At 42.7% G+C, this 18,780-nt stretch overlaps 1 protein-coding gene across 1 annotated transcript in view; it reads right to left on the bottom strand.

Moving 5' to 3' along the window:
* Window positions 1-18,780, bottom strand: part of LOC124777195 (DNA-directed RNA polymerase, mitochondrial) — a 283,528-nt gene that overhangs the window by 190,013 nt on the left and 74,735 nt on the right. Inside the window, exon 9 of the mRNA XM_047252510.1 lies at window positions 18,413-18,589. Coding sequence (XP_047108466.1) covers window positions 18,413-18,589 — 177 coding nt within the window. The remainder of the gene's footprint in view (window positions 1-18,412; window positions 18,590-18,780) is intronic.

Below are 18,780 nucleotides of genomic sequence, written 5' to 3'. Positions count from 1 at the left end.
GGTCTCACTGAATCCTTCACTAACCATAGTTGTCCCAACGTTGTTCAAAAACAAATCTCCCATGCCTTATCTTTCCTGTCTCCCACCACCTCACAAAGTCTCACCTCCGGCCACAGAGGAGCATTCCCCTTGTAACTCAGTACCGCCCGAGACTGGAACAACTGAATTACATTCTCGGCCAGGGTTCTGACTACCTCTTGTAATGCCCTGAAATGAGAAATGTCCAGCCCACTATCCTTCCCATCCCTCCCACAATGGTATTCCACTGTCCACCAAACCTACACAATATACTTGTCCATCCCTACACAACCCCTGCTCCCAACATCTTACCTAATGGCTTATACCCCTGTAATACATGTAGATGCAAGACCTGTCCCATTCATCCTCCCACCACCACTTACTCCAGTCCAGGTACAAACATCACCTATCCCATCAAAGGCAGGGCTACCTGTGAAACTAGTCATGTAATCTATATTCTAAGCTGCTTACAGCCTGGAAAGAAAATCTTGTGTGAGAACCACCTAGCTGGCACAGTGGTGGTGGTGGAGGGGATAATGATTTGTAATACCTGACAACTTGGCTGTGCTGCATGACTGGCATGTCATGTGGATAGTATCAGAATATGCTCCAAGGGATATACAAACAGATGAGCACTGCTTAGCAGACAAAGGGGGCAGGAGGAACAGATAGTGAGAGGGGGGAGGAAGATATTGACAAAGAAAGGGGTGAGGAGATGGAGAGGCAGGGAGGATAGGTAGACACTGACGAAATAGAGGGGAAAGGGAGGGGGAGGGGACCGGGAGGAGTAGGGGGAGGGGGAGGGGCAGGGAGAGGGAGAGGGGGAGGGGCAGGAGAGGGGGAGGGGCAGGGGCAGGGGCAGGGGCAGGGGGAGGGAGAGGGAGAGGGAGAGGGAGAGGGAGAGGGAGAGGGAGAGGGAGAGGGAGAGGGAGAGGGAGAGGGAGAGGGAGAGGGAGAGGGAGAGGGAGAGGGAGAGGGAGAGGGAGAGGGAGAGGGAGAGGGAGAGGGAGAGGGAGAGTTACTGCTACTGAACACTATCTTTCCCAATGCCCGACATATTCCAAACCAACTACCTCCTGCCTAGAGGGAGAGGGAGGGGGGGGGGGAACGAAGAGATAGACAGAGAGGGGAGGAGGACATTGACCGAGAGGGGAGGAGGACATTGACTGAGAGGGGAGGAGGACATTGACCGAGAGGGGAGGAGGACATTGACCGAGAGGGGAGGAGGACATTGACAGAGTTGGGAGAGGAGATCAAGAGTGAGAGGGGGCAGGGCGAGAGGTGAAGTAGGAGATGGACAGAGAGATAGAGAGGAGGAGATGGACAGAGAGATAGAGAGGAGGAGATGGACAGAGAGATGGAGGGGAGGAGATGGATAGAGAGATGGAGGGGAGGAGATGGACAGTGAGATGTAGTGGAGGAGATGGACAGAGAGAGGTGAAGATGGAAATTGACAGAGGGAGGTAGAGGAGTAGATGGACAGAGGGAGGTGGAGGGAAAATGGACAGAGGGAGGTGGAGGGAAAATGGACAGAGGGAGGTGGAGGGAAAATGGACAGAGGGAGGTGGAGGAGGAGATGGACAGAGGGAGGTAGTAGAGGAGGAGGTGGATATAGCGAGATGGGGGAGGAGATGGACTGAGAGAGTTAGAGAAGGAGATAGACAGAAAGGGGGAGGAAGGTAAGGACGGACAGTGGGGCAAGAGGAGAGGTGTAGCAGGCAGGTGGAAGATGGAGAGTAATTGCCAGGTGGAAGAGGAAGAGGGGGAAGAGCAGATGAACAGAAGGGGGTAGAACGGAAAAAAATGTGTGAGGGGGGAGGAGGAGATGTAAAGAGGGAGTGGGGAGAGGAAGTGTGACAGGCGGATGGCAGATGGAGAGTAGTAGTAGGTTGGCGGAAAAGGGAGAGAGGGGGGAGGGGGAGATGGACAGAAAGATGATAGGAAGAGGTGGACAGAACGAGCAGAGCAGGATATGGACAGAGTGGAGGAGGAGGAGGAGGAGGAGGAGGAGGAGGAGGAGGAGGAGATAGGGAGAGGAGGAGGAGAAGGTGGAGGAGATAGGGAGAGGAGGAGGAGAAGGTGGAGGAGATAGGGAGAGGAGGAGGAGAAGGTGAAGGAGATAGGGAGAGGAGGAGGAGAAGGTGAAGGAGATAGGGAGAGGAGGAGGAGGAGGAGGAGAGGAGCAGGAGGAGATAGGGAGAGGAGGAGGAGGAGGAGGAGGAGATAGGGAGAGGATGGGAGGGGAGAGGAGGGTGGTGGGAGGGGAGGGGGAGGGGAGGGTGGGAGAGGGGGAGGGGGGAGGAGCAGGAGCAGGAGGAGACAGGGAGAGGGTGGAAGAGGAGATAGACACAGTGAAGGACAAAGAGGAGAGGGACTGAGAAAAGGAGGAGGAGGGGAAGGGGGAGGAGAACAGAGAGAGGGGGGAACAGGAGACGGACTGAGAGGGGGGGATAGAAGACAGAAAGAGGGACGGGAGAAGGACAGGGAGAGGAGGAGGAGACAGACAGAGGGAGGCAGAGGACACGGACAGTGAGAGGTGGGAAGAAACGTACATAGAGGGAGAGGGAGGAGATTGGCAAGGAAAGGGGAGAAAGAGATGGGCAGAGAGGGGAGGAATTTAGCAAAGAGGTGGCAGGAGGGGATGGACAGAGAGAGGAGTGGAGGGGGGAGATGAACAGAGAGGGGGAGTTAGAGGAGGAGGAGGAGGAGCAGATAGACAGAGAGATGAGAAAGAAGAAGATGGAAAGAGAGAGGGACAAGGAGGAGATAATGTGTAACATATGTTCAGTATACATATGAGAGAGAAGCTGCGGGTAAAAGGCTATTAATTTATAAAGATACACAGCACACAATATAATCTTCCTGGAGTTATTTCTTTTTATACAAGTGGGATTGTCCTTGTTTGTAATCTATGTTGTAAGAGCCTTAAACACTAGTGTTCCTTGTGCTAAAAGTTTTAATTTATCCTGAAGAATTATTATTGGATGGAGTATGATAGCCATTTTCTGATGAAGTTTGTCTTTTTCTTTCCCCTTTCCATTCTTTGAGGGAGGGATCTTAGGAATGACAACAAATTATGTGAGGAGATAAGTGGTTCTCTCAGGCAGATTGTCTTATCTATAGCTCCCACAGTAATACTGACGGACAAGTCACACAAAACTGCAGGGATGAGTTTAACACAGTAAATATTTTTAAGTCTTATTTATATGCAAATGTGTGCAAGTTTTTTTTACATATTCTCCTTCATGGTCAATGCAAGTTTGTGAGCACAGGAGTTACCATAGGAGTGATTTTTTTGCAAGGGGAGGAGGGGGGGTGAAGCCTCGGGAACCTTTCCCACATTCACACATTATACAGCCAACTTCTTCATTGTAACAGAACTTGTTGGCACCAAATGCTGTTTTAAGAAGTCCAAACAAATGATTTTGCCATGTAAATGTCTGGTGAGTGTGATAGCTGCAGATTTGCTGTGATTGTCGCAACTACTGGATGGAAAATACAAAGCTGTGCATTACCATGTTGAAACAGGAAAACTGCGGACAGGAATATAACCAGGTTTTAATTTGATCGTAGGCTGAACATGGTGTTTTAGGATGTCTGAGCATTAGCAGTGGTCCCTTGTGATATATAATTCTCCACAATAACTCCTTCTTTGTGCCAAAATGAACATCAGCATAACCATACCAGCTGATGACTGTATTTGCAGCTTGTTTGGTTTGTGTAACAAGGAATGGTGTTATTTTCTACTACTTTCTTCAATACTGGTATATGGTAATGAACCAATGTTTTGTCTCTTGTGAAAATTATTGTAAAAGAAGGCATTAACTCCTTGTTCAATGCACTGCACAAGTATTTCACATGCCGCAGCTCAATGCTGTTTCAGTTCAGGAGACATCTCAGAGCAAACATCCTGCAGACACTTAGTGAAATTGGAGCACACACGCACAATGTGGTGAACTGAACGATAGCTAATGTTTATGCTACCCAGTTCAGCTCAGCCATTTTTCTACACAATGACTTCAAGGGTAGCAGTGTTTTCTGAAATCGAACTCAAATGGTTTGACCAAGGAGTATCTGATACTGACATCATGCCATTTACAAGCTTTATAATATATTTATAGACTTTCTTCTATTATAAACATGCATCACCCTGTTATGCCTTTAATCTAAGATGAATTTCAAGAATATGCACTGCCCAAGTGATAGATAGCTGTTCATTCCTGGTGGAAGTTGTTTGTTAGGTGGACACCTTTACAGCTTTTCTATGTTTGTGCATCTGCAAAATGCTAAAACCTAACAAACATCAAACATAGTATGAAGAACATGCTTAATAACTTACAAGCAACTGTATCATTTTTTAATTTTTATCACACATTTATGGTTTTCATTTCACTCCCCTCATGGCAGCTAATGATTTGCTGGCTTTAGACAATTTTTGTAGGTCCTCAGCTCTTAATAAAATATTTTCTATTGTGTGACTTTGGTGAAATTACGCAAATGAGTTAATACCGACTGTCGTTTGTCTGTGCACTGGCCAGACATGGTAATGTGTGTAGTGCTTTGTCGGCCCCTTTGCAGAGACATTAGATTCTTAAGGAAGGGTGCTATTGCAGAGGCGGGGGAGAGGGGGGGGGGGGAGGGGGGGTTGTACCAATATTATGTACCTGCTTTAGTGTAAAAGTAACATGGACAGGATTTTTAAAACGAATTAAACAAGACTGACGAGATCTCCCCTGTACCTTAGTGTCAAAACACATTTCAGATTGTAGCGACTCGATGATCTTTCAAAGTGCCGCCGCGCAGTTACGCGCGTCCTCTACATGCGGCGCTGTCTGCCAGCCATGCAGCAGCAGCAGCAGCAGCACCACCACCTAAGCTGCCAGCCAGCCAGCGGCCGCTAGACTCGGACTCAGTTATGATTTGACTGTTAAAGTGTACACACGTCTTACTCTGTTTACTTGATCTGTGATTTTCATGTATTGCGTCGTCCTTGAAATATATTTGTTCAACTTAAAGTTATAACAAAGATGATAATCTGATCTGGAGCACCTAAGTCATGTTTCACATAGTTTCATTAGGACAATAGCTATTCACAATTGTACATTGATCCGAACAGACTAAGCATCCTTGCTCTATGCCTATGAAATTTTGGATAACACTTTTGCGACACATGTTTGTAAAAACCACCCTAAATCTTTCTGCTCTGATATCTATCTTTCAATTCTGGATGACACTGAAGATCTATGCTTTCCAGTGGGAGAGCATGTCTTACAGAATCAATGTCCTCCTAAATCTGTTTCAGGTGCAAAATACCAGTGAATTTTGTTTCTAATTCAACACCTTATTTTCTTAAAAGATCTGTATACTCTCCAGCAATGGTAAAGTTTGTCAATGATGACAATTTCAATAAAAGATGTTTCTAGCCTCCAGCGACGGTTTCATCTTGAATGCTCTTTTATTTTGCCACAGAAATGATGATGAGAATATCCTCCCTTGAAATGGCACATCCAACTCCTGAAGATGTCCTTTTACATCAGTTAGAATGGCTAAATCATAAATCCATCTATCATCTGACAGTCCAGAAACACTTTCTCTTTTCATTTTCATGAATAATGATACTTCTTGGTGCAGTTGCAAGAATGAGTCAGCAAACATCACAGTGATAGGGCAAATCACCATATTCACAACCGACTTTATCCAGGGATGCTTTGAATAAGTGATGACTGAACCCTTTTGCTCAAACAGAATTAATGATTTCCAGAACCAAGCTGATTACAAAGTTCAGTTTTATGCTTTTGGGACACAAATGTTGTTCATGAATGAGGCATGTCATGATTCTTCATTTTCTCTGGATGTGCCCAACTAAGCCACTGATTTTGTCAGCGATAGCTGGAGCAACTCCTGTTGCTACGGAAGTTAGCAATTCCCATGTCAGACCAAACTTCTCCACAATGGCTGCAAGTGCATCGAACAGCAGTTTTGTCTTACTCCTTCCATTGCCACCATATTAGAAACAAAACTTATTATTAAGTGGTAACTTACTTCACCTAGAAAGCTAGCTTTCAGTTCAAGGATTATTGTCTTTTGTTTATCATCAACATATTTGCAATATGCTGTTGCACGATTTACCGCATAATGATGTCTTAAATTGAATTTCTTTATGTGGTTTAATGCAATGTGACACACTACACATTTTACTCGATCATTGTGTTCAGTAAAAAGGTACAGATCCTCCCCATATAGCAGGGCTTAACAACTGGCCGGTTTTGAGCGCGAGTACTCACGTCTGCTCAGGCACATGCTTGCGAGCAGGTGCAAGGTCGCGGAGTAGGGAGGGAGGGGAGGGAGGGGAAATGCGTGCGCACGTTTGAATAGGGGCGCAGCGTGCCTATTAAATTCGCGCCGACTGTGTAACGTTTAAAGTACTACGATCAGCTCTAACAGTCATTTCGCTGGTTAAGAATCATGTCAAGTCGCCGTTGTGTAACCCCAACCATGCTTTCGCAGTTCAACCCCCATTGGGAGGAATTGCATCTGTTTAAAGAAAAAGATGGTGTTGCAAAATGTTTAGTATGTCACAAAATGCTGAATTCTTTTAGGAAATTTAATTTGCAGCGAGATTATATGTCATACCACGCGAAAGACTACGGAAGTGGAAAATGTGATGGACCAGATCATGCACAGGAAGTTATTAAACTTAAAAGGAAGCTATCCGAAGAAGATCTGGACGACGAAGAAAAATCAACTCAGGCAGCTCTCAGAGTGAGTTACAAAATTGCTTTGCTTTTAACAAAATCACTGCGCCCCTTCACTGATGGCGATTTAATTGGTAGTTGCAGCAGAACATTTGTGTCCATCTCAAGTTGAACGGTTTCGGATTGTGCCATTATCTAACATGACCATTATGCATCGCATACAGGACAGGGCAAACGACGTCCAAAGCCAGCTTGCAAATATCTGTAAAGATTTTATGGCATATTCTCTAGCTCTGGACGAAAGTGTTGATATCACTGGAACAGCGCAGCTTCCCATATTTATTAGAGGTGTTAATAGAGATCTTCAGGTGAGGTAGGAGCTCCTCGATGTAGTAGCCATGAAGAACACTACAACCAGAGGTGATATTTTAAGTAGTGTTGAGTAAAGTGTTGAAAATATAGGATTATAGTGGAAATCTTTAGTTTCAGTGTCTACAGACGGTGCACCAGCGATGACAGGGAAAAAATCAGGTCTCGTTGCGCTGTTGAAGGAGGAAATGCAAAAACTGACCGTGCCGAATGAAATAAGGGGCGTTCACTGTGTGATCCACCAGGAAAACCTATGTGCAAAGAGTATCACTCTAAAAAATGTGATGAGTGGTGTTGTTCGTACAACCAATTATATAAGGAAGCATGGGCTACAACACAGGCAATTTAAAAGCTTTCTTGAGGATGTAGAAAGCCACTATGGTAGCCTGCCGCTGGCTTAGTCGTGGCGAATTATTAAATTGATTTTTTTGCTTATTAGATGAGATAAATATGTTCATGGAAATAAATAACATGTGTGTTGCTGAATTGAAAGAGCCTTCATGGAAATGTGATCTCGCGTTCTTAGCAGATTTAACTAGCCGTCTGAATGCTTTGAACATTTCACTACAAGGTAAAGATCTGCTAATTACTCATTTCATAGATCGAATACGAGCTTTTAAAATGAAATTGACACTTTGGGTGAGTCAGCTGGAAACAGGAAATCTAGCTCATTTTCCGAAAATTATCATCCATGCAAGACGTTCAGACAGACTGTGAACGTTATTCACATAGTTTAGTTGTGCTTAAGGAAGAATTTGATCAACACTTTCAAGATCTGACAGCACTAGACAGTGATTTTGATCTGTTCTCCTCTCCATATTCAGTGAATATTGAAGAGATTCGTCCTGAGCTGCAACTAGAAATTATTGACCTGCAGTGTGACGGAGAGTACAGAGACAAATTTCAGAACAAGAAAAACATTTTGGAATTCTACAGACACTTCCCTCAGGATAGAGTTCCTCGTTTGCACAAACTGGCGGCTACAATAATATCAATGTTTGGTTCCACGTATGTTTGTGAACAACTGTTCTCTGCAATGAAATGTAGCAAGACGCACCTGAGAAATGCATTGTCTGATCGAAATTTAAACTGCACGCTGCACCTACAATGCACAAGAACAATTACTCCGAACATAGACGCAATTGTAAAGGGCAAAAAGTACAAGATAACCGAGAATCCCACACTTCAGTGACACCTTTTATTGTGTAACAGTTCACAAATTAATACGAATGTAGAGGCATACACTAAGCAAAAAAAATGGTTCAAATGGCCCTGAGCACTATGGGACTTAACATCTGAGGTCATCAGTCCACTAGAACTTAGAACTACTTAAACCTAACTAACCTAAGGACATCACACACATCTATGCCCGAGGCAGGATTCGAACCTGCGACAGAAGCAGCAGCGCGGTTCCGGACTGCAGCACCTAGAACCGTGTGGCTACCGAGGTCGGCCTTACACTAAGCTAATAAAATTATGTGGCACGTGTACATTCTCCTTTATTTGTTTCATTTGTCGCAGTAATAATTCGTGAGTGATATCCCTGCAGGTGGCTGCGGATTTACATTGACTGGCGGTAGCTGTTGTGTGTTCCACATGACTCTCCCCACTCTCCGCTCTGGTCCGGTAGTGGGGGTAGCGTGCTCGCACTGCTCCGTGCTCGCGTCTTGCTGCTCACAGCTTGCTCCGCGAGCACGTATGTTGTGAAGCCCTGCCATATAGCATTAAAACAGGGTGGCACTGAGGGCCTGCCCGCTGTTAGAGCTGCTTGATGCTTCTGCCATGTCCAAATGTGTTCACGTCTAGGACTGGCAACTGACAAGGCTTGTGCTCTTTCTGTTGCTCTCACCTGTCACTCTGTTCACTTCTCACAGCTCCACACTCCCAGTCGGCTTTGCTGAACGGCCCTGACTTAGATAATTCAGTGCTTTGTCCAATTCTTCTCACAGTATTACATCTCATCTTCCTTTACTTCCTCTTCCCTTCCTATAATGTTGTCCTCAAACCTGTTTCCCTTATACTGATACTCTATATATTCCTTCCACCTTTCATCTTTCCCTTCTTGGCTTACAATCTGAGCTCTTTGTATTCATACAGCTACTTTCCTTTTTTTCCAAAGACTTCTTTAATTTTCCTATAGGTAGTATCTATCTTTCCCACAGATACACATGCTTCTACAGCCTCTCATTTGTCCGCTAGCCATTCCCGCTTAGCATTTTAAATTTCGGTCAAACTAATTTCTTAGACATTTGTGTTCACTTTTGCCTGCTCCACTTGCCACATTTTTGTATTTTCTCCTCTCATCAATTAAATTCAATATCTCCCGCAAGTCCAACCCCTTGTCCAAGTTGTGGGAGAAGGGCAACGGCATGAAGTAGGGGATTGCCTGCAGGAGCGAGGTACAGTGGGGACTGTGTATGCCCCGGGACCATTACAGTAGCTGTGAACGTCCTACAGGAACCCTGAAAAGTGATCACTAACGGGACTCTGGTGAAGCCACAATAGGCCCAGCAAGCCAGTAGTGGATCATGATTTCTGCTTTCAAAAATAGAATGAGCCTTGGAAAGGACAGATTTAATCGACAGCGAACTAGCTATAAACAAGCATTAAGATTTGGAACATTAAATATACAAACATTGACTGGAAAGGCGGAGGAGATGGTAGACATGATGGAAAAAAGAAAGATAGACATATTAGGGTTAGCTGAAACAAGATGGAAAGGAGAAGGAAGGAGAGAACTGAGGAAAGGCTATTGACTGTACTGGAGTGGAAATGAGGAAGGAAGGAGAAATGGAGTCAGAATAATAGTAAGAGATGGATTAAAAGAGGAAGTGAAGAGAATAAGTGATAAGATGATGATGACCAAAATATCACTCAAGGGGACGACCATAGAGGTAATACAAGTGTATGTGCCACAGGTGGGTTGCACTTCTGAGGAGAAGCAAGAGTTTGAAGAGGAAATGCAGAAGCAGATGGGAAGCAAGAATATGACAGTAATGGGAGATTTAAACGCACACATTGGAAGAGAAAGACAAGGCTGCAAAAGTGTGCTTGGACCAGAGGGTTGGGGCTGCTGAAATGAGGAATGAGAAAGACTATTGGAGTTCTCTCAAAGGAATGGCTTGCTGGTCGGGAACTCTTGGTTCAGGAAAAGAGAGAGCCACAAGATTACCTGGTACAGTCAAGACTTAAAGAGAAAGTCGATAGTTGACTACTTCCTGTACGATAGTGAGATCAATAGGAGCATAATTGACACTGAGGTATTACCATCAGAGGCCTTGGATACTGACCACCGTTTGCTGGTAATGAACCTGAGAGGGATTTAGAATAATAAAGGGACAGAAAACCAGGTAAGACGTATAAGGGTATGGAAGTTGAAGGAGGAAGAAAGCAGGCTACAGTACCTACAAGTAGTAAAGGAAAGCATCCCAAAGGATGAACCAAAAATGGTAGAAGAGGAATGGGGTAGATTAAGACGAACATTAGTAAGTGCGGCGGAAGCAATATGTGGGAGGACAAGCAACAAAAAGAGATGGAAAGAAACACCCTGGTGGAATGATAAAACAAAGGATATAGTACAGAAGAATAGAGCCTTTAGGGTATGGTTCCAGAAGAGAACAGTAGAGATAAGAGAAGAGTATCAGGCAAACAAGAAAGATGCAAAAAGGTTGGTGGCAAAGGAAAGAAGAAAGTGGATGGAACAGTGGACCAGAATGATGGAGGAGGATAGTGAAGGTTCAAAAAAAGGTGTTATATGGGGTGATTAAAGAACAGCACGACAGATTATGCTCGAATGGTGAACAAAAGTGGACAAGATGTAGAGAACAAGGAGGAACTCAAGAATATGTGGAAGGAGTATTTTGAAGAACTCCTGAACCCGAATGGAGACCTGGATGAGGAGGAACAAGCTGAGGAGAAAAAAGAGGAGGAACAGCAAACAGAAAAAGACATTACATGGGGAGAAGTGGAAAAGGCACTGGACAAGATGAAGGGAGGCAAGTCACCAGGTTTGGATGAGCTAAGTGTAGAGATGGTGAGAGCAGCAGGAGAGGTGGGGATAGAATGGCTATATCAAATAACAAAAATTGCGTGGAGACAAGATGATACTAGAAGACTCGAAGAAGGGAATAATTGTCTCGATCTTTAAGAAGGGAAATAGAAAAGAGTGCAAGAACTATCAGGGGATAACACTGATGAGTCATTGTGCAAAGATTTTCGAGAAAATTTTGGAAGCACAAATTCGTGCAAAATTAGAAGGAAGAATGAGAGAAGAGTAATATTGCTTCAGAAATGGAAGGTACGTGGTGGATCTACTTTTTGCTGTAAGACAACTGCAGGAACAGCACTATGAATATGGAATAGATCTACTAATGACCTTCCTGGACACAGAAAAAGCATATGATAGTGTACGTAGAAGCAAAGTATGGAAAGTCCTGGAGACCAGAGGAGTAGCAAAACAGATTATCTGGAGGATAAGGGAAATGTACCATGGAAGTGTGAGCTGTGTGAAAGTGGGAGGAGAGAGATCAGCTTGGATTGAACAGAGGAATGGGTAAGGGAGGGAAGTGCACTTTCACCATTACTCTTTATTGTCGTGATGGGTACAGTAGCACAAGTAATTGGTGAAAGGAAGATTAAAGCTACGGTGTTTGCAGATGATCTGATTATTTGGGGGAATAAGGAGGAGGTAGTACAAGAGCAGTTGGATGTATGGGAACAAACAGTACAAGAATATGGGGTGAAATTTAGTATAAGTATGAGTGAGATCATTATCACAACAAGAAAGAAGGAGAGAGGAACAATGAGAATAACAACTGGTGGGGAACGATTGAGGAGAGTGGAGCGTTTCAAGTACCTAGGAAGCCTGATACAGGAAGATGGAAAAAACGACAGAGAAATAAGCGAGCGGGGGAGAAAAGCAGAAGCATTTCAGAACAGTGTTAGAGGCCTGATATGGAGCAAGCATGTACCCCAAATCAGTAAAAAGGTTATATACCAGTCATACTATGTCCCGATCCTGACATATGCGTCAGAAACCTGGGTTATGAAAGGAAGAGAGAAAAGCAAAGTACAAGCTAGTGAGATGAAATTATTGAGAAACAGTATTGGAGTAACAAAGATATACAGGTTAAGAAATGAGAGGATCAGAGAGTTAATGAAGGTGGAACCATTACAGGAGGAGATAGAGAAATCAAGGCTGAGATGGTATGTACACGTTAAGAGAATGGAAAAGAAGAGGATACACGAGATGAAACTGGAAGGAAAGAGACCAAGAGGAAGACCGAGAGACAGATGGCTGAAAGGAGTAGAGGAATGCATCCAGAAGAAAGGAGAAGACTGGACCAAGGTGAAGATGGAGAGATGGTAGCAAGACAGAAGATGATGGAGAGATCTATGTTACATATAGACCCGGCCAGAGGCTGGAAAATGTCCAAGATGATGATGATGATGATATGTGATATCCAAGAATCCCTACAAGGCCTTGTCTTCTTATCTGTTGGACACTGTGGTGTCTTTACTATTAACTCTCTCAAAGCTACTCATTTTTTCTTCTGTATTGTTTTACCTGTTTCAGACAATTGTTGACTAATCCTACTGTTAAAACTTCTAACAATCTCTAGTTCTTTCAGGATATCCAGGTCCCATCTACTTAATTTCATACCTAATTGCAATTTCTTCATTTTTAATCTATAGTTCATAACCAATAAATTATGATCAGCATCTGCCTCTGCTCCTGGAAATGTTTTCCAGTTTAAAATTTGGTTATAAAATCTCTGTTTTACCATTATACAATCAATCTGAAGCCTTCCGGTGTCTCCATGTCTTTTCTACATGTACAACTTTCTTATATTATTCTTAAACCAAAAGCTATCTGAATAATTTACTTTATCTTGTCATGCATTCTTTCAATCTCTTCATCATCTGTGGAGCTAGTTAACGTATAAACTTTTACTACTATTGCATGTATGTTGGCCTTGTGTCTATCTTGCCTATGATCATATGTCCACTATGGTGTTTATAGTAGCTTACCTGTATCCGAATTTTCTTGTTCATTATTAGACCCACTCCTACATCACCCCTATTTGATACTGTGTTGATAACCCTATATTGGGCTGACCAAAAGTCTTGTTCTTTCCCCCAGCACACTTCAGGAACTCCCACTTTATTCAAATTCTACCTATCAATTTCCCCTTTCAAATGATCTAAACTATCTACCAGTTAAAGAGATCTAATATAATTGGATAGATTAAAAAAAAACTACTCGCCAACTGGTGCCAGGAGAACACGCACAAAAGGTACTGAAATTTGCAAGCTTTTGGAGACAGTGACACCTTCTGGCAGAAGGGCTGAAGGGGGAAGAAAAAGGGTGAGGGGAAAAAGACTGGTGAGGTTTATGAAACGGGCAGGATTCGTAAAAGTCACCCAGAACTATGGGTCAGGGTGACCTAGCACACGGGATGAAAAGGAAAGACTGATTGTTGGGGGCTGCATTGGATGACACTTCAAAACCTAACAACTTAAAAGTGGAAGATTGGGTAATATTCAAGACAGAGATTACTGAAAGCAAAGTGCATTTTATGTAGTAGAGGTGGGGGGCAAAAATAAACAGGTCAGAAAATAAAAGATATAGGAGATATAGGAAACTAGAAGGGAGTGTAGAAAACAATAATAACTGAGTAGAAATGTTGAGACTTGAGAAATGAATGTAAATTAAGGCTAGGTGGGCGGCAAAAACCAAGGACATGTTTAGACGCCAATTCCCACCTGCAGAGTGCTAAGAAACAGGTGTCTGAGGGAAGAATCCGGATGGCACATGTAGTGAAACAGGCAGCAAGGTCAGGACTCTCATGCTGTAGAGCATGCTCTGCAAAAGGATATTGTGTGTTTCCAGTATACAACCTCTCCCTAAGCCCGTTGATCCTAACTGGTACCAAGGTGGTAGTCATACTAATATAAAAGCCCGAACAGTGTTTACATAACAGCTGGTACTTGACGTGTCATTTCACAGGACATTCTCCATTTGACAGTATATGTTTTGCCAGTCACAGGGTTAGTCGAGAGTGGTACGAGAGTATACAGGACAAGTCTTATAGTGAGGACAGTCACTAGGGTAAGAGTTAAAGGGTAGGGAAATAGGTGCAAAAGGAGCATAGTGTCTGACAAAGATATTGTGGAGATTGGCAGGGTGATAAAAAGCTGTTCTAGGTGTTGTGGACAAAACGTCAAAAAGAATGGAAATCATTACAGTGCACGATTTTAAGAAGGTGAAGGAGATGATTACAACATGCAAGATGAGGGCAACACTGAGTGACAGGGCATGTACTCTTAAACTGTTTTTTGGAGAGATCAGCAGTGCCATAATTCAAAGTGATTGCTCGGGAAGTCTGCTTTTGGACGAGGCTTGTGGGGTAAAATGAAAATGCCGGGTGGCTAGGGCCTCCCAATGGGTAGACCGTTCGCCTGGTGCAAGTCTTTCAAGTTGACGCCACATCGGTGACTTGCATGTCGATGGGGATGAAATGATGATGATGATAAGGACAACACAACACCCAGTCCTTAAGAGGAGAAAATCTCTGACCCAGCCAGGAATCGAACCCGGGGCCGTTAGATGTGACATTCGGTCGCGCTGACCACTCAGCTACCAAGGGTGGACTGTGGGGTAATTACGTCCAGTGAATGCTGAGGTGAGAATGGGGTGTATTGCTGTTAAGAGTTTGCATTTGAACAAATATGTTTGCCTTGAATGCCAAGGCTGTTTGGGAGAGAACATTTGACCTGGAAAGAATGGTAACTGTCAAAATGTAAGTACTGTTGTTTGTTAGCAGGTTTAATGTGAACAGAAGTGTGTAGCTGTCCCTCAGTGAGGATGAGGTCAAATATCAAGGTAAGTGGCATGAGATTCGGAATAGAACCATATGAAATTTAATTGGGAGGGCATATTTAGAGATTCCAAGAATAGGACTATGTGAAATTTAACTGGGAGAATGTGTTTGGGGATGACAAGAATAAATTCTTAATACATTCTCCCAGTTAAGTTTCACATGGTTCTATTGTGAATTCCATGCCACTTTCCTTCATATTCGACCTCATCCTCTTCGAGGGTCAACAACACACTTCTGTTCATATTAAACCTGTTAACAAACTATAGTGGTTACCTTTTGACAGTTGCCATCCCGTCCATGTCAAACGTTCCCCCCCACACAGCTTTGGCATTTGTGGCAATGTATTTGTTAATGTGTGGTGTATTGCTGTAAAAAGTCTTTCTACAGCAACACACCACCATTCTCACTTCAGCATCCACTGGACATTATTACCCTACTAGCCTAGTTCAAAAGCAGATTTCCCATGCAATCACATCCAATCCAGGTAAGCTGAACCCTCCAAATAAACAACGTAGAAGAACATCTCTTGTCACTCAGCATTATCCTGGCCTCGAAAGTATTAATCGGCTACTTTGATGAGGCTATGACTTCCTAAAATCATAACTTGAAATGAGCCCCATTCTGTCACACATTTTGCCCACCACACTTGGAACAGCTTCTCGTCACCATTCCAATCCCCACAATATCCTTGTCAGACCGTACACTCCTTCTGTACCTATTTCCCTAATCTATGACTCCTACCCCTGTGAGTAGCCCCCTGTAAAACTTATCCCCTGTACCCTCCTACAATGACCTATACTAGTCCTGTAACTGGTGAAACACATACTATCAAAGGGAGAGTTACCTGTGAAATGGCACGTCATGTGCCAGCTGTTACATAAACACTGTTCATTGGTTGGGATGATGGGCACAGGCAGAGGGTGTATATTGACACCACACAACATCCACACAACATGCTCTACAACATGACAGTTGTGACCATGCTGCTTGTTTCACCACATGTGCCATTGAGATTCTTCCCCCATACAACAGTTTTTCAGAACTCTGCAGGTGGGAACTGGTGTTACAACATGTCTTTCTTTCTTGCTACCCACCCGATCTTAATTTGCATTAATTTCTTTGGTCTCAGCATTTCTTCTCAGTAAAGATTCCTTTCTTCACACCCTTCTAGTATTGTATATCTTCTACATCTTTTATTTTCTGACCTGTCTATTTTTGTCTGCCCCCCACCTCTTCCACATATAATGCATTTAGCTTTTCACTCTTAGTAACTTGGGCACAATCTCCGTCTTACATAACACTCAATCTTCCACCTTTAAGCTCTCAGATATTCAAATCTCAAGTGCATTCCACAACAATCAGTCTTTCCTTCTCACCCCATCCGTTAGGTCTCCCCTAACCTAGGGTTCTGGGCAACTTTTCTGAATTCTCCTCATTACCTAAACCTCACCAGTCCTTTCCCTTCACCCCTCTTCCTTCCCCTTTACTCCTTCTGCCAGAAGAAGGAGCCACTAGCTTCAAAAGCTTACAAATTTCAATTCTTTTATATGTGTGTTCTCCTGCTGCTACTTGGTGAGTAAATTTTTTTATCCATCCAATTAAATTATAATTTCAAAAATTGATTATTTTCATTGATAGATTAAGAGATCTATCAATCCACACCCTGACTCATGCAATGCCAGTTTTGTTTTCCCTGTGACAACTACCTCTTGATAGTACATAAGAAATAAAATAGTGTCCAAAACACCTGACAATAAAAATTCTGAAACACTGGATATATGTTTCAAAATAATTTAACAAAACCATTAAACCTCTTATACAACAATAAAATACTTAATATAGTTTAGGGTTGTTATTAGTGGCCACATATTCTGGAAGCAACATGGTTGGCTATTTTGAGTTGATTCGGAAACACTAACAGAGATAGTGCGTGGAGGTCTGGCAACAGTCTGCCTACAGTTGGTCTCCCAAATGTGTTCCAGATTTCAGATCCAGAGATCTTATTAGGCAGTGCATGCTGGGAATATCTTTACCTTAGTAAATTCATCCATCAGACCTGGTAGATGTGGTGGTGTGTTATTGTTCTCAAAGAGAAAGCCTGGACTAACTGCACCTCTCAAAAATACAACATGTGGTTGCATTATCTCATCTCCGTACCAATGAGAATAACCAACAACGAAAATGCAAAGCTCCAAACATTCATCCAACATGATGCTCTGTCCAACTCCTCCAAAATTCCACTACCACAACACTTGAAATCAATTTTTTCCACAACATTCTCATGACTGAACCAGCTGTTGCCTTCCTCCATATGAGCATACACAGAGAACCATTCTTACACTGAAGTGAGACTCTTCTGTGACAAATGCATTTCTTCATTCTGTCATGGTCAGATCTCGATGTTTAAAACTTTGCACACTGCTACAGACAGTACATGTATTGCTCGCCTGGCATATGATTCAGAGTTTGTCGGAAAACTGCAACTCTTAAAGCAGTTCCTACATCTGTTGACATTGCTGTATTTCTACCATACAGCTTTTGTTGATGAGCTGTTACTCTGAGTCGGTCTTTTTTTTGGCTTATGAGGAACATTTCCTGGGTTTTGGAACCATTGCTACGGCACTAAAATAGCACACTGTTGCACATTCCCAAGCAGATGAACTGGTATTCTGTGTCTGCTTAAGGGCATCCAAGGATCCTACCTGCTTAACAGGATACAAATTGCAAGTACGTGGCCTGTAAACTTTACCAAAGAGGATCGATGGCTGAGAGACTGTAAGTCTAATGCAGTGCTGTTTGTTACTTTTTAATGAAATGCCATTTTAAGTAGGAAGCATTTCTATTCTGCAGATATGGATTATGGGTTATGGGGAAATCTTGATGGTTATTTATAGGAATTTCTAACTTTTTCTATTTCCATTTTCATTTTTTCTTGATTATGCTTAACATTTAGAACTAACATACACTAAAGAAATTCTACATCACTTTGGATCTGATTAGTGTGTGAACGCAAATTAGTCGCAGGAGCACACACTACTGATCCACACCAAGAGTACATCACAGACATTTACAGCATCTGACGCAATGCTGTGGGAAAAAGTATCCAATTCCATTTAGTTTCGAAGTATCCAGTTAGCAAATTTTTCTCTATGTAATTTCAATTCAAAAAAATGAAAAGGCCACTGACATGTTTCTGCATTTAACCATGTACCAACTGATTTTGAAATAAATGTCCAAGAAGAATCATTTGAGCGAGGGGAGAGAGGTAGAAGAATTAACAGGGCCTGGTTAAAAATGCACTAGGTGCTGGATCTCAAGTGTAAAATTCTCATTTAATGACCTTAAACTGGAAATTTCTTGTAAAATATCATATACCATAGCACAGAAAATGCTTGGCGCAACTCCATTAAAAGATCTTAGGAGTGATTTCTTTGGTAATAAGCTTACCTGCATAATAATTTCAGTGTACTCATCAGGATCCAGAATTTTCAAGAATGGGTACAGATTTGGGGTTCTGTAGGCTTTAAATGCACTGTGTCTCACACGCAGGACCTCAACATCTCGTTCAAATGCTTCATGGACTGATTTTCTCCAAGATTTTTGTGCTTCTTCTAACTTCTCTCTCTGAAAATAAAAATTTACCAAAAATAGAATTTTATAAATTACAGAAAAAACTTGTGAACTGTTTAAATTTTTTTTCCATAGGTGGGAAGAGAAAATACTCATAATAAATGTCCTTGGCATAGATTTGTACAGAAAACAAGATGAAGAATAATGCTAGGATTTTTCAAAACAAATTAAAAACTTTTGTTTAG

Source organism: Schistocerca piceifrons, chromosome 2 (assembly GCF_021461385.2).
Source record: "Schistocerca piceifrons isolate TAMUIC-IGC-003096 chromosome 2, iqSchPice1.1, whole genome shotgun sequence".
Lineage (NCBI taxonomy): Eukaryota > Metazoa > Arthropoda > Insecta > Orthoptera > Acrididae > Schistocerca > Schistocerca piceifrons.
This window is presented reverse-complemented; position numbering and strand designations above follow the sequence as displayed.